This window comes from Xiphophorus hellerii, chromosome 8 (genome assembly GCF_003331165.1).
Source record: "Xiphophorus hellerii strain 12219 chromosome 8, Xiphophorus_hellerii-4.1, whole genome shotgun sequence".
Taxonomy (NCBI): domain Eukaryota; kingdom Metazoa; phylum Chordata; class Actinopteri; order Cyprinodontiformes; family Poeciliidae; genus Xiphophorus; species Xiphophorus hellerii.
In genome coordinates, this window is record NC_045679.1 from 350,543 (window position 1) to 364,723 (window position 14,181).

Sequence of the window (14,181 nt, forward strand, 5' to 3'; positions counted from 1 at the left end):
TAAATAAAACCCGGCCCGGTCCGGGTTCTGGTTCTGATCCGGGTTCAGGTCCGGATTTACTGTGAAGGGAAAGCAGAGATGGATCAGGGCGGGCTGACTGATCAGAACCAGTTACAGGACAGGATCCCACAGTGAAGCACGGTGGTGGCAGCATCATGCTGAGCCTATTCATCAATGGAAGCTTTTCTGGAGCCTCACCAGTCTGCAGCTGGACTCCTGGACCAGAACCAGAACCAGACCCGGTTCAGACGTCTGACCCAGTCTGGAGGATCAGCCACCTGCTGAAGTTCTGACCCGGTTCTGGAGGCTCGTCTCTGAGTGGAACCGGACCAGAACTGGGCCTGGTAGGGTTCTGGAAGGATGAACTGGGTCGTTATGGACTCAAACATTTATTCAGTGTTTAGTAAAAGATTCATTTTTAAAGAATCAGTTCATTTAATGAATCAGTTCATTAAAATGATTCATTCTTCAGCCTGGTGGAAACACAGCTGCTGTTATTCTATCTGGTTCTGGTTCTGGTTCTGGTTCCAGGTCCAGTCTGAAGCCAGTACAGAACCACTGGGACTATCTTGAGTTTGGGTCAGAGCAGCCAGGCTCTTTCACAATAAAAGCCTGAGGGTGGAGCAGCAGCTGAGCAGTCTGTGCTGCTGAGTCATCCTGGTCCCTCTGACTCACCTGATCCAGGTCTGATCCTGGATGATCCGGTCTGCCGACCCAGAGTCTGGTTCCGCTCCGAGCAGCGGGCCGGCGGCGCCCCCCGGTGGCCGTCTGGAGAACTGAGCGATTATTGGACATTTTATGGATATTATGGTGATGGATGACGTTTGTCAAACTGTGTGGTGTGGTGGTCCGCAGGTCGGAGCTGGTTGATAATAATAATAATAATTCTTATTATTAATATTATTATTAATAAAGGCCTTCAGCTCCAGGCCTCAAAATATTTAAACTGACTCTTTAAATCGGTTTCAGCTTTTATTTTGAAAGTCCAGGCCATCTATCAGCTGTTTGATTAACTATAGATCAGAAATAAACAGGAAGTGATCAAATGAACGTATCTAAATTATTGATGACCATAAATGGAGAATAAGGTTAAAAATCACTTCAGTCCATAACATATTGTAGCAGTCATAAAGGTCAGAGGTCAACAATGTTTGTTTACATAATGAAGCATAAACAGCAGCTCAAAAATAAACCCACAGGTCAGAACCAGAACTGGATCAGAATATCTGGCTTATATTTTAGTTTAACTTGAGATTGATTGATTGATCGATTGATTGATTGATTGATTGATCCTCAGGCTCCAGGTTTGAAACTCGCTGCAGATCAGAAGCATGAAAGACTCAGACTGGACTGGTTTACTGGTTTATTACTGGTTAGTTGCTGGTTTGCGGTCCAGCTCTCGGTCAGTGGGTCAGTGGGTCAGTGGGTCTGCGCCGTCGGCTGCAGCGCTCTCCTGAACGGGTGGCTGCAGGCGTCCATCTTGTCCAGCAGCTGCTCCTTCCTCAGGCTGTAGAGCTGCTCCAGGATCCGGCCCTGCTGCTGCTCTTTGACCTCCTGCGCCTGCTGGTGGCGCCGCAGCTGCTGCTGATGCTGCATCTGGGCCTGCAGGTCTGCCTGGTAGGCGACTGCAACCCGCCTGCGGCTGCGCAGACAGAGGGAAGAAACAACAAACCTTCAGGTCTTTACATGTCTGTTTGTGGTTACTATGGTAACGGTTTTACTGAGGCTGCGGTGAACTCTGGGTTTAACAGCTTCATTATTTACTGATAACTAATAATAAACTAGCTTTAAAACCATAACTCAGTTTTTAACTAAACACGATTATTAATATTTTACTAAACCTGTTTATCATTTCATGTAATAAACTGGTTACTATGGAAACCGTACGATCCGACCCAGGAAAGGTTCACCTGCTCGGTCCGCCCTCTATATAATAAATCCCAACAGGAGCAGAAATATTTAATATTCCAGGTTTCTGTGTTGTTTTGTAACATAATCAGAAACTGAGTTATTACTTCTGCTGGTTATTATTGTTGTTATTATTATATTCATGTATGTTTGTAAGCAGCCAGGTCAGTTGATGATGATGATGATGAATCCAACCTCCTCCTCTGCTCCTCCTCCTCCATGGCGGCCAGCTCCCTCCGTCTCTTGGCCTCCTCCTTCTCCCTCTCCAGCTGCTCTTGTCTCTCCTTGTTTTTCTCCACTGATCAGATTCAGGAGGAGAAACAGGCTGAGAATCAGAAAACCAAGCGGCTCCATCCTGATCCACCAGCAGCTCCTCCTTACGTTTGGTCTGGATCTGCAGTCGCTGCGTCTCCAGCACCTCCTCCATCAGCCGGTCGCGGGCCTCCCTGCGCAGCCGGCTCTCCTCCTCCCTCTTCTTCCAAGTCTCCTTCAGCTTCTCCTCCATCAGCTGCTCCGTCTCCTGCTCCTCCTTCTTCTGCTTCTGCAGCTCCTCGGCCAGATACTGCCGGTACCTCCGCTGCTCCTCGCAGCGCTCCGCCTGGAGACAGACACGCAGCAGGAGCAGGAAGCAGACCCCCGACCCCTGACCTCTGACCCTGAGCCGCCTACCTTCCTCTGCGCCTCCTCCTGCCGCTGCTCCGTCTCCTCCTTGTCGATCTGCTGCAGGATCTTCATGTCCGTCTCCAGCTCCTGCTGCTGCTCCTGCGCCAGGCGCCTCATCTTCAGCCGCAGGTCCTGCTCCAGCTGCTGCCGCCGCTCCCGCCGCCGCTGCTGCAGCAGCTGCTCCTCCCGCTGCTGCAGCAGGAGCTCCATCTTCCGTTGCTCCAGCTGCCGGAGGACGGAGGAGGACAGAGGTCAGAGGTCAGGCCTGGGCAGGCAGCGCAGCACAGCACGGTTGGGCTCACCAGGAGCAGCGCCTCCTCCTCCTTCAGCTCCTTTTCCTGCTGCCGCCGGCTCTCCACCGCCTCCATCTGCTCCTGCAGCATCTGCCGCAGCTCCTCGTCCCTCTGCCGCTGCTCCAGCTGCTGCCGCGCCTCCTGCTCCTCCTTGACCTGCCGGTCGGCCTCCCACAGCCGGTGGAACAGCTCCTCCTCCTCCTGCTGCCGCAGACGCTCCTCCTGCTGCATCTCCAGCTGGTGGCGGCGCTCCCGGTCCACCTGCTGCTGGCGGCGCCGGCTCTGGATGCAGCGCAGCTCCTCGCAGCGCTCCCTGAGGAGCAGACATGAGTTGGTAACGGTTTCTGTGGACCAGTTCCTGGTTCTGGTTCCTGGCCCGGTGTGAACAGAGCTGCTGTTTCTCAGACAGACCCGGGTCAATCTGCGTCGTTGGGAACCGGACTCGGTTCTGGTGGGTGGTTCTTACGTGAACAGCTGGTCCATCTTGTCGGACACCAGCTGCAGCCTCTCTCTCTCTCTCTGGTCCTTCAGGGTCTTCGCTCGCTCCCTCATCTTCACCTGCCTCTCCAGCGTCGTCTCCTTGCTGTCCTCCAGCTGCTGCAGCAGCTGCTGCTCCTCCGCCACCAGCAGCCGCCTGAGCCTGAGAGACACACGCCGCGTCACCGAGGTCCGCTCCGAGTTCCGGTTCTGGTTCTGTTCTGATACCTGTCTCTCTTCTGGCTGATGTTGGCCTCGTGCTGCTCCAGCTCCGCCTCCACGCCCCTCGCCACGGCTCCTCTGACGTAGCGGCGCTCGCAGCGCTGCAGCCACCACTGCTTCATGCTGCAGTCCCGGTACTCTTTGGTGAACCCCAGAACCTCGTCCCGGATCTCCTTCAGCTTCTGGTTCCGGTCCACCAGGTGCTGGACGGGATCCTTCTGGATCATCTTGTGTCTCTGAGACATGGAGACACGGAGACATGGAGACATGGAGACACGGAGACATGGAGACACGGAGACATGGAGACATGAGACACGGAGACATGAGACACGGAGACATGAGACACGGAGACGTCACAGCAGGAAACGACTAGATTTACAGACGGTTTGATGCTTTTAGAACCGTCATCGTTTAATTAATTTAATCATAGATTTATTTATTGTTTCTCTATGACTCTGAATTGTTTCTTGACTCCCACTTGGTGGCCCTCTGTGGCCCCTGTGGCCCTCTGTGGAACTCTGTGGCCCTCTGTGGCCCCTGTGGCTCTCTGTGGCCCCTGTGGCTCTCTGTGGCCCTCTGTGGGCCCCTGCGGCCCTCTGTGGGCCCCTGTGGCTCCCTGTGGCCCTCTGTGGCCCTCTGTGGCCCCTGTGGCTCTCTGTGGCCCTCTGTGGGCCCCTGTGGCCCTTTGTGGCTCCCTGTGGCTCCCTGTGGAACCCTGTGGCCCTTTGTGGCTCCCTGTGGAACCCTGTGGCCCTCTGTGGCCCCTGTGGCTCTCTGTGGCCCTCTGTGGCCCCTGTGGAACCCTGTGGCCCTCTGTGGGCCCCTGCGGCCCTCTGTGGGCCCCGCCCCGCACCTTGGGAACCCCGGTCCTACAGCAGCTGATCAGAACCGAACAAACTTCCCTCAGATTGTTATTATTATGATTCATAAAGTCACAAACTGCTGTCCTCCTGCAGTGTTCCGGCTCGGACGGGAAGCCGGGCCGGGCCGGTACCTGGAGCCGAACCGGAACCGAGCAGAAAACCGGAACTTTTCTCACCATCGCCATGGTTCGGGGCAGAATGAGGCGGATGTCCCGACATTTCAATCTCCCGTCGCTCTCCATCATTTTCTCTCTTTTCTCACGGAACCGGATCAGTTAAAAACAGAACCGTCTCTGCGGCGGGCCGAAGTTCGGTTACCATAGCAACGGGACAACAGGAGCGAGCTGACGTCAGACGGCCGGATGCCGCTGACGGCTTCCTGGCAACCAGTACACTAAACTCAATTAAATGAATTTATTTAATATTAAAACATTAATTTTCCTAAAAGCAGATTTTATTTTCAGAAAATAACAAATTATTTTCTGAAAATTATTTCTCTCACCCGGACACTAGGGGGCCCCAACGAGTTCCTCGCAGAATCACCTCCGGTACCGGTCCAGTTCACAGCAGAACTTTGTTTAGTTTTCGGTTTTGAATTAAGATTATAAAGAATATTTTAATTAAAATGAACTAAAATCTTCATGTTTTATTTATCTTCTTATTTTATGACCAATTTTCTAATTTAACTTCTTACCTGCATTTTTTATTTATTTTTATTTTTATTTGTAAAAGCCATTTTAAGATATTTGGTAGGATTTGCTGTGAATATAGTTTATATTTATGGATGATCAATAATCTTCCACATTTTGACATTTCGGTGTAATTTTACCTGATGCCACACGGTGGCGCGATCGGCTGTAATTTCAACAAAACCAAAAACAGTGAATCTGCTTTGCTTCACACATGAAAATGAAAATCATCTTAAGAAATATTGAAATAGTGTGAAGTTAATAAAGTGATTTAAAAATGAATATAAAATGGAAAACTGGATTTTTATCATAAAAATGATAAATTACTCATGAAGCAAATAGTTTTATTGGGAATCAGGATTTTATTCCTCTGGAGACATTTTTATGGAATATTTTTTGAATTATGGAGAAATGATCAGACAGACGCAGGAAACGTGTTGGAAACATTTGGGTTGATTTTTCCTGAATCGTCATGTTTGCTGCAGATTAAATGATTTTTCTTCTTGTTCTCAGTGGGAACAGAAACTTTCATCTACGTGGCCTGCAGCATCACGCTGATTCCTCTCACGCTGATGTACAGCGCCTCCAGCTGGGCGGGAGGATGATCGACCTCAGCAGTTCCAGGATCTTCCATGTAACTTCCTGACTTCAGGAAGGATCCCACCCAGCACAGCTCCTCCGTCTCCAGCAGGGGGCGCACCAGGGACTCTGGAACTTCAACAGCGCCCGTCTTGAGATGCTCCATCTGGTGACAAACAGAGTTTTCATTAATTCACTAAACTATAATTGAAGTAAAATGTCAGTGAGAGTGAAGGAACGTACTATCTTCATGATCCGGTCCAGAGTTTCCGGACCGGATTTGATCAAAGCAGCTGGAATATTCTCTGGTAGATCTGCACAGAAAACGTTTCCTTAAACCTTAAACCTTTAGCAAACGGTTCTCTGCTAAACAGTTCCAGGTAAAACTTGAGTTTTTTAGTCTAACCACAAAACTTTGCTGTTGGATTAAGGTCTAGACTTTGACTAGGCCATTTTAACACAAGATCACCAAACATGCCAGCATCACAGACAGTGAGTTAATGTCCGCTCTGCTGTTGGATTGATATCTGCGCTCCGTATGTTTTAGATGAACCGACCCAGATAAGGAGCAGCCAGTGGAAGTGATTACCGGCCAAAGCGCAGACCAGCAGCTGAAGAGCTTCGGTCTGCTCTCTGGCAGCAGCTGAAACCAGATCCGTGAACGAAGCTGCGGCTCCTTCAGGCTGAGATCCTCCATCAGGGATCAGATCCAGCTGACAGGAGGACATGCAGAGTTTTACAGGCCGATCAGCAGCTGATGCCGTGTGTGGATGTTGGCTCTTACTGCCTCCTCCAGCTGAATCAGAGAACATCCTTCCTCCAGAACCGCAGTGAGCTTCGGCAGCAGGTGACCGCAGCCGGCCAGCGACTCCCACACATCCACCTTCCCCTCCAGAACTGCAGAACCAACACAGAACATAAATCCTGAAAGATGGAAAGGAAGGAAACCGGGCTAAAGAAGAGGGTCCGTCTCAGCCGAGGCTGAAGAAAGAGACAGGATTTAAACTGGTTTTATGGATCTAATGATGTGAAGGCAAAGTGATTACTGGGAACTCAGAGAAGATTTAATATCAAACTGAAAATCCCTGATTTATAGAAACTCACTGCCAATCATGTCCTGTGCCAACGTCGTCAGTTTGCTGATTTGCCTCTTCATGAGTTGGATAGCTGCGAAGTTAATTAATAGGAAACTTAACGAGCTTCAGTGTGAACATAAAATTAGAAAAAATAAAAAAGGAGAATATTCCAACCTGCGAACATCACAAGACCAAACCCTATGAAGATAAAAGCAGAGAGTTAACTTCACATGTTTAACTCCTGGTAAATTAATATTAGGTTCAGATTTAAATCGAAAACATTTTGCTCTTACTCAGAGTATTTCCATCCAGCATCATCTTTTGGAGAACAAAACCAAAAGTTTTATTTTGTGGGATGATGAAGGTTTTGATTCCAGACACCTGAGACTGTAAAACAAATCGGAGCAGCATGAAGCGACCCGATCACATGAAACTTTCATCTGCTGATTCTCTCCATCACTGATCTGGAGCCTGTTTGAACGGGGAAACCCCGTTAAGATCCGTTATGATCCCTGTTATGATCCATTATGATCCGTTATGATCCGTTATGATCCCTGTTATGATCCGTTATGATCCGTTATGATTCTGTTTAAATGACATAAAAGTATCAGAGAACCAATTAATTTTACTATTTTGTTCAGAGGCAGTCTGGACCAACAGTTCTGAACATTCTGGTCATCGTCAGCCAGATGAGCCGTTTGGTTTTTCTCTTCAGGCTCATTTGCTTATGTGTATTATTCTTAAACGTCAGTCGGGGGCCATTTGAGCTCCAGGAGCCCCAAATGGCCCCTGGGCCTCAGTTTCCACACCTCTGCTTTAAATAATAATAATAATAATACATTTTATTTCAAAGGCGCCTTTCTGGCACTCAAGGACACCGTACAAAGAGCAAAAAGTAACAAAAACAATAAAATGTAGCAATTAAAAATAGATAGAATAAATACACAACAATGTATCTATATGGAATCTATATATAAATCTATGTAAAAAATCTATATAAAAAAATCAAGCAAACCAATTGTGTCATATTGAAAAGGCAGATCTAAAAAGGTGTGTTTTAAGTTCGGTTTTAAATTTAGGGAATGAATTTATGTTTCTAAGGTGGTAATGAGTTCCAGAGTTGGGGGGCAGAGCGACTGAAAGCTCTGCTCCCCATGGTAGTAAGACGGACAGAGGGGACAGACAAATGGATGGAGGAGGATGATCTGAGGGAACGAGAGGGAGTGGCAATATGAATAAGATTGGAAAGATATAGTGGGGAAAGATTGTAAAGAGCCTTAAAAGTATACAGAAGAATTTTGTATTCTATGCGGAACTTGGTAGGCAACCAATGAAGTCTTTGCAAGATAGGAGTGATGTGGTGCATGGATGGGGTTTTAGTAATGATACGGGCAGCTGAGTTCTGGACCAGTTGAAGCTTATGAAGAGATTTCTGGGTGAGACCAAACAGAAGGGAGTTGCAATAGTCCAGGTGTGATGTCACAAGACAGTGAACAAGAATGGCAGCGGAATGGGAAGTAAGGGAGGGGCGAAGACGGTTGATGTTGCGTAGATGAAAATAAGCTGAGCGGGTAATATTGTTAATATGAGACTGGAAAGAAAGGGTGCTGTCAAGAATAACACCCAGACTCTTTACCTGAGGGGAGGGGAAAACGGAACAGTTATCAATTTCAAGACTAAAGTTTTTGATTTTGGCCAGATTAGATTTAGTACCAATGAGAAGGACCTCCGTTTTATCACTATTAAGCTTAAGTAGATTAGAGGAGAACCAGGATTTAATTTCAGTCAAACAGTCAGTAAGCGAGGATGGTGGAAGGTTGGAGGCGGGCTTACTGGAAACATAAAGCTGGGTGTCATCCGCATAACAGTGAAAATCAATGTTATATTTACGAAAAATATTACCCAGGGGAAGGAGATAAATAATAAAAAGAAGGGGCCCTAAAACAGAGCCCTGGGGAACTCCTGATGTAACAGAGGAAGGCTGGGAAGAAAAGGTTTTGATCCGAACGAACTGAGTGCGGCAGGAAAGATATGATTTAAACCAGTTTAGAGGAGTCTGAGTGATACCAATGGAAGACAGTCTATTAAGTAGGGTGACATGACAAATAGTGTCAAACGCTGCACTCAAATCAAGTAGGATAAGAATGGACAGCAAGCCAGAGTCAGCTGCCATAAGGAGGTCATTAGTGATTTTTATGAGAGCTGTTTCTGTGCTATGGAGGGGACGAAAACCAGACTGAAACAGTTCATACAGGTTATTGTTGGATAAATAAGTGTGAAGTTGCGATGCTACTATCTTCTCAAGAATTTTAGAGATGAAAGGCAAGTTGGAGATAGGACGGAAATTATTCAGATTGTAGTAATCAGCACCAGGTTTTTTTAAAATAGGAGTTATGGCAGCAATTTTAAACGATGCAGGAACTTTTCCAGTGGAGAGAGAGGAGTGAATAATGGTAGAAATAAGAGGGATTATGGTTGAAGCACAGGCTTTAACCAGGACTGTAGGAAGAGGATCAAGCAGACAGGTGGACGAGTTGGACTTATGTATTAGACTTGTAATTTCTGAAGTTGTTGGGAGCTGGAAGGAGGAGAAGGAATGGGCTGGAGGAGAAAGTTCAAAAACAGAACAAGGGAAGGGTTGTGAGCTGAGTTTCTGGTGAATCTTTAGAATTTTGCTGTCAAAAAATGACATGAGAGAATTACAAAAATCAGTTGAACACAGATATGAAGGTAGAGAGTCCGGGGTTCGAATAATGTTCTTATAAAGTGAGAATATTGACTTGGTGGAACCTTCATTTGAACAGATTAGACCAGTGTAATAGAGGGATTTGGCTTGAGTAATACAGTCCTTATAGTGTAATATGTAATTTTTATAAATGTCTTTATGAACAGCTAGTCCAGTTTTCCGATGAAGCCTGTCAAGTTGCCGTCCTTTGGCCTTCATGAGCCGAAGTTCAGGAGTAAACCAGGGGGCAGAACGAGCAAAAGAAACAGATCTGGTTTTTAGCGGAGCAAGAGAGTTGAGTATTGAGTGAAGACCAGTGTTATAATATGAGACCAGGTCGTCAAGAGCAGTTGAATTTAAAGTGGAGTATATGTTGTCCATGAGAGAATTTACACTGGAGGAGAGAGAATTTAAATTAATATCCTTAATGTTACGAAAAGAAATAAGACGGGAAAGCTTAGTGATTGAGAGAGGAAGACAAATGTTAAATGAAAGAAGAAAATGATCAGTTATGGCAAGTTCATCTGCTTTACAATCAGAAGGGGAAACACCAGAATAACAGACTAGATCCAGGACATGACCCTTGGAATGAGTGGGAAAGTTGATGAGCTGCTGGAGACCAAAGCTCTGGAGGCAGGATGAAAAGTCTTTAGTCAGAGGACTATTGCAATCATCCATATGAATATTGAAATCACCCAATATTATAATGTTTGGTGAAAGGATTGACAAGTGAGTAAGGAGAGCAGCAAAGTCATTCACAAAGTCATTATTAGTTTTCGGGGGACGATATATGGTTGCAATGATGGTGGGGGTAGGTCCAGAAAGCTGACACACAGTTGATTCGAATGAGGAGAAGGTGGGAGCAGACAACGGCGAGACTTTCCACTTCTCGCGGTGGATTACCGCGAGACCTCCTCCCCGGCCGGTGCCACAGGGTTGAGAGATGTAAACAAACCCCGGTGGAGTAGAATCGAAGTCATTAGGTTGTTGCCAGGTCTCAGTCAAGCATAGAAAGTCAAACTTACGGTCAGTAAGGAGATCCTGGATGAGATGTCCCTTGCCCGTGAGTGAGCGGATGTTAAGCAGACCGAAGTTTACAGAGGAATTATCAGACTTTACAGGAGTGTTAGCTGACCGGGCTAGGCAAGCTAGCACACTGCGGTCAACAACCCTGCTGGGAGCACGCCGGAGACGACGAGAGGTAGACCAGATGGATTTTATGGGTTTCGAGATGTCCTCTTGGTGTTCCGACGAGACCCGCAGTGGATGTATTTCCGGCGTGGTAAGGGGGTTGCATCCAAGATGAGCAGTGAAGCAGGAGGGGGTGTAGGTAGATGAGACCGCAGCCGAAGGAGTTCAGCAGCAGAGTACTGGATCAGACCCGTAACAGGTTGTTGGAAAAGTGCCAGGAGAGTCCAGAGAAGCACAGCCCAGTTATATATCCTGCTAGTTAGCATTGTAGAGAGGAGTCGGCGGCCAGGACAGGTGAACAGCAACAAGTAAGATAGTGTTGTCAAAATCAACGATTTTGCTGAACAGACAGAAGTTAGTCAGCCTGATTAGTGCAATTGCATAGTCCAAATTAGGTCATAAGACCATAAACTAAGTTAATTATATCGGCGAGCAGCGGCAGCAAGTCGCGCCAGCGTTCACTCTAAAACCGGAAGGCTCTGGAGAGCCCTGTATCTGTTATGCCCTGTAAATGTTATGAATACCAAGCAGGAGGGACCCCAAAGAGCCTCCAATATGTCAGACAATACCAGTAATGGAGCTCAGACACATTAGCGCCCCCACCTGGTGAGTCCAGGAAGGGCAAGAGGGACAGACCCGCTGCCTGCCTGGCACACCAGGGTCAGGGGTCACCTCTCTGCCTGCTGCACCTCTGGTCCCATTCATGAACTCTCTCCCACATGGCGTTTGCATGTGTGTCTGTGGTAGCGTGACGTGTTGCTATGACTACAGATCTGGACGTCTGAAGTGATGATTCACCAGTAGCCGGGCGGACCAACATACGGGTCTCGCCAGTAATTTCCCGGTGGGTCGGTGGTTCGGCTCAGGGAGGAGCTGTCGGTTCATGAAGACCGTCTGAGCATTCGGTCAACATCATTCAACATCCATCAGGAAGTTAGCGCCTCCTAACTCCCTCTGGACTGGGAGATCAACCAGCCTCGCTTGGAGTCCCTGACTACTCACCTTCATAGAGACGCTGATGAAGCTAAATGCTGTTGCTCCAAATTTCCCTCCAGAGGACGCCTTGCCCAGAACCCGGACCTCATCCTCGTTGTAGAATCTCTGCACCACAAAAGCCAGTTTCTCTCCTGTCTTCATGTTCAGGTCGTCCACAAAGCTCTGCTCCAGTTTGCTGTAAATTATGAAGACGAGCAGAAAGGTTGTTGGGGAAAGATGGAGATTATTCACTGACTTTATAATTAGTGACAGAATTAGATGAAGGGAATGCAGAGAGACTCTTACATTGTCTGGTACCGTAGCTTTGCCAAGTCCTCGTCTCTGACAAACTCTTTCACGATGGTCATCGGGCACATTGCGTCCGTAGAGTCCCGTTTGACCCCGACTCGACCTGTGACTTCATTAAGTCGTTCTTCTACCACCACGCCCTGAACACGGCGCCAGAGACTCTCGTAATCCTTCATGTGAGTTTTAGGGTGAGGCTCTAAAGGAAGAAGATGAAACCAGTTTCAGATCAATTCAGTTTGGTCAAATGAATGGAAGTCAATACAAAGTACAACACAGTGTGTGTGTGTGTGTGGGGGTGTGTGTGTGTAGGTGTGTGTGTGTGTGTGTGTGGGTGTGGGTGTGTGTAGGTGTGTGTGTGTGGTTGGGGTGTGTGTGTGTGTGTGTGTTACTAACCCAGGGAGAGGTTTTCCTTGGTAAGATCGGTCAGTTTAAGTCTCAGTGGTTTATATCTGCCGTTTGAATCAAACAGACCGAACTTCTTGGTTTTAATCTTGACCACGGTCAGCAGAGGCCAGTTGAAGTTGTAGTCCCAGTTACTCCTCACCGACGGTCCCAGTTCTTTCCTCAAGACTTTGGTTAAACTCGGAAACAGACTCTGTGAACGTAAAGCACAAAGACTCAACAAAATGACCGACAGAAAAAGGAATATTAGTGTTATGATGAGACTGATGGCAGCATTGTGCTTCTCTAAATTGTTTCATCTTCCTTGCATAAAGCTGTTATTTACAGAGAAATGCTGCAGGCTGGGAAATGTTTCTCATCGTCAGCAGATGATTTCCTGCTGCTCCATCAGTTTCTTTCCTCTTTTATTCTGGTGACATTAAGACTTTGGTTTGATCTGCAGAAACTTTCAGTCTCACTTACAGCTTCTGCTAAAAAGATGGAGCTTTTTATTTTTCACCTTTAGTCCCTCAGGTCAAAATGTGCAGATCATTTTTTATTATCATGAAACGTGGTCAAAAGTAGTCGGGGCTACAGCTTGGTTGAAAATATTAAATTGACAAATATTTAATGTATTAAAGTAAAAGAAAATCTTAGATTATTCTTAAGGCATTAAGATCCAAATAAAGTACAGATCAGGTTGGAGGTGAGGCACCAGAGAAAACCTCCGTTCTGCACCTCATGGATTTCATCATATTGAAATTTAAACATGAATCTTTTTCAAACCTCAGAGCAACGGCAGGTTTTTTTTTCACCAAATCAGAAAATCTGTCCTGCAGGAATCATGTTTAATACGATGACAGTCGTCTTACCTCTGCCATGTTGGCTGCAGGATGAATCTGGAGGCTTGCAGTGAACCGGATCCGTCTCCGTCCGTCTTTAAATAGGAATAAAACGGGTCAGTCCAGTTCCTCCTCCATGCAGACAGACAGACCGTCTTTTTCTGGGATCAAGAGTTTCAAAAAGAAAAGAACTACTGACCGAATGGAGCGCTTTCTGCCAGAAGAGATTTATTTATTTACAGCCTCCACTTCTTCACTCACTAAGCTCCACATCCAGATCAAACTGAAAATCAAAAATGTTCCACGTTGCAACGTTTGCCTTCTTTCTCAGCCACACGTCATCCAACGCTGAGCGACTGGCTTTCAGAGACAAAACTCATGAAATTTGGGAAACATTCAACATTTACACAAATAATAAATATCTTTTACTGCCAAGAAAGCAGCTTTGAAAGAGTTGGATGGTCCTTTGCTGTAATTTGCAGAGCTTAATTATTTTCCCTGAGACTGTGGCTGACTGAACCTTTTGAATGTAATAAATAATTTATAAGGAAACAGAGAGAGAGAGAGAGAGAGAGAACCCCATCGTCCCCAAGAGGCAGACCCCAAAAATCTCATTAAAAACCTTCAACTTGTTCTTGGCCAAACTGTGAAAGTTCTTGGATCCGATCAAAGAAACCCAGCATGGGCGTGCCGTGGTGGCGTAGGGGTTAGCGCGACCCACATTTGGAGGCCTCAAGTCCTCGACGCGGCTGTCGCGGGTTCGACTCCCGGACCCGGCGACATTTACCGCATGTCTTCCCCCCTCTCCCTCCCCCTTTCCTGTCAGCCTACTTCATGAAAAGGGACACTAGAGCCCACAAAAAGACCCCCTGGAGGGGTTACAAAAAAAAAAAAAAAAAAAAAAAAAAAAAAAAAAAAAAAGAAACCCAGCATGAAGCAGCAGATTGTGAGGCCTGAACCTTCGGCCCGCCGGTCGGCCTCATCAGAA

General features: G+C 46.9%; 2 protein-coding genes across 7 annotated transcripts; both read right to left on the reverse strand.

The window, feature by feature from the left end:
- Positions 1-1,346: 1,346 nt before the first annotated feature.
- cfap53 (cilia and flagella associated protein 53) lies at positions 1,347-4,767 on the reverse strand. Its single transcript, XM_032569216.1, has 8 exons — positions 4,603-4,767; positions 3,570-3,799; positions 3,331-3,504; positions 2,874-3,177; positions 2,578-2,796; positions 2,290-2,506; positions 2,104-2,206; positions 1,347-1,642 (listed from the first exon to the last, which is right to left on the reverse strand). Exons 1-8 carry the CDS (start codon positions 4,669-4,671, stop codon positions 1,420-1,422), a joined length of 1,539 nt encoding a protein of 512 aa, XP_032425107.1. The 5' UTR covers positions 4,672-4,767; the 3' UTR covers positions 1,347-1,419.
- A 675-nt stretch (positions 4,768-5,442) lies between these two features.
- Positions 5,443-13,875, reverse strand: LOC116723971 (uncharacterized). 6 transcript variants are annotated; one of them, XM_032569222.1, is made up of 13 exons: positions 13,816-13,875; positions 13,393-13,476; positions 13,224-13,288; positions 12,364-12,565; positions 11,968-12,166; positions 11,689-11,857; positions 7,064-7,157; positions 6,945-6,968; positions 6,799-6,861; positions 6,479-6,618; positions 6,284-6,407; positions 5,938-6,008; positions 5,443-5,860 (listed from the first exon to the last, which is right to left on the reverse strand). In XM_032569222.1, exons 3-13 carry the CDS (start codon positions 13,230-13,232, stop codon positions 5,648-5,650), a joined length of 1,308 nt encoding a protein of 435 aa, XP_032425113.1. In that variant the 5' UTR covers positions 13,233-13,288; positions 13,393-13,476; positions 13,816-13,875; the 3' UTR covers positions 5,443-5,647. The 6 variants fall into 6 exon arrangements, with proteins under 6 accessions (XP_032425113.1, XP_032425114.1, XP_032425115.1 ...); XM_032569223.1 differs by lacking the exon at positions 13,393-13,476 and having other exon boundaries at positions 13,224-13,354; XM_032569224.1 differs by lacking the exon at positions 13,816-13,875 and having other exon boundaries at positions 6,479-6,591; positions 13,224-13,790.
- Positions 13,876-14,181: the final 306 nt, after the last annotated feature.

What these genes read in the sequence shown, in the direction of transcription:
- LOC116723971 (XM_032569223.1), bottom strand. An exon ending in TGATTCAGCTGGAGGAGGCA is followed by an intron (nt 6,408 to 6,478) that starts GTAAGAGCCAAC and finishes TCCTCCTGTCAG; the next exon opens with CTGGATCTGATCCCTGATGG. An exon ending in GCTGGTCTGCGCTTTGGCCG is followed by an intron (nt 6,009 to 6,283) that starts GTAATCACTTCC and finishes TTTTCTGTGCAG; the next exon opens with ATCTACCAGAGAATATTCCA.
- cfap53 (XM_032569216.1), bottom strand. Translation starts at nt 4,671, where the DNA reads ATGATGGAGAGCGACGGGAGATTGAAATGTCGGGACATCCGCCTCATT. An exon ending in AGGAGGAGGCGCAGAGGAAG is followed by an intron (nt 2,507 to 2,577) that starts GTAGGCGGCTCA and finishes GTCTGTCTCCAG; the next exon opens with GCGGAGCGCTGCGAGGAGCA. An exon ending in GAGGAGGAGCAGAGGAGGAG is followed by an intron (nt 1,643 to 2,103) that starts GTTGGATTCATC and finishes CTGTCTGCGCAG; the next exon opens with CCGCAGGCGGGTTGCAGTCG.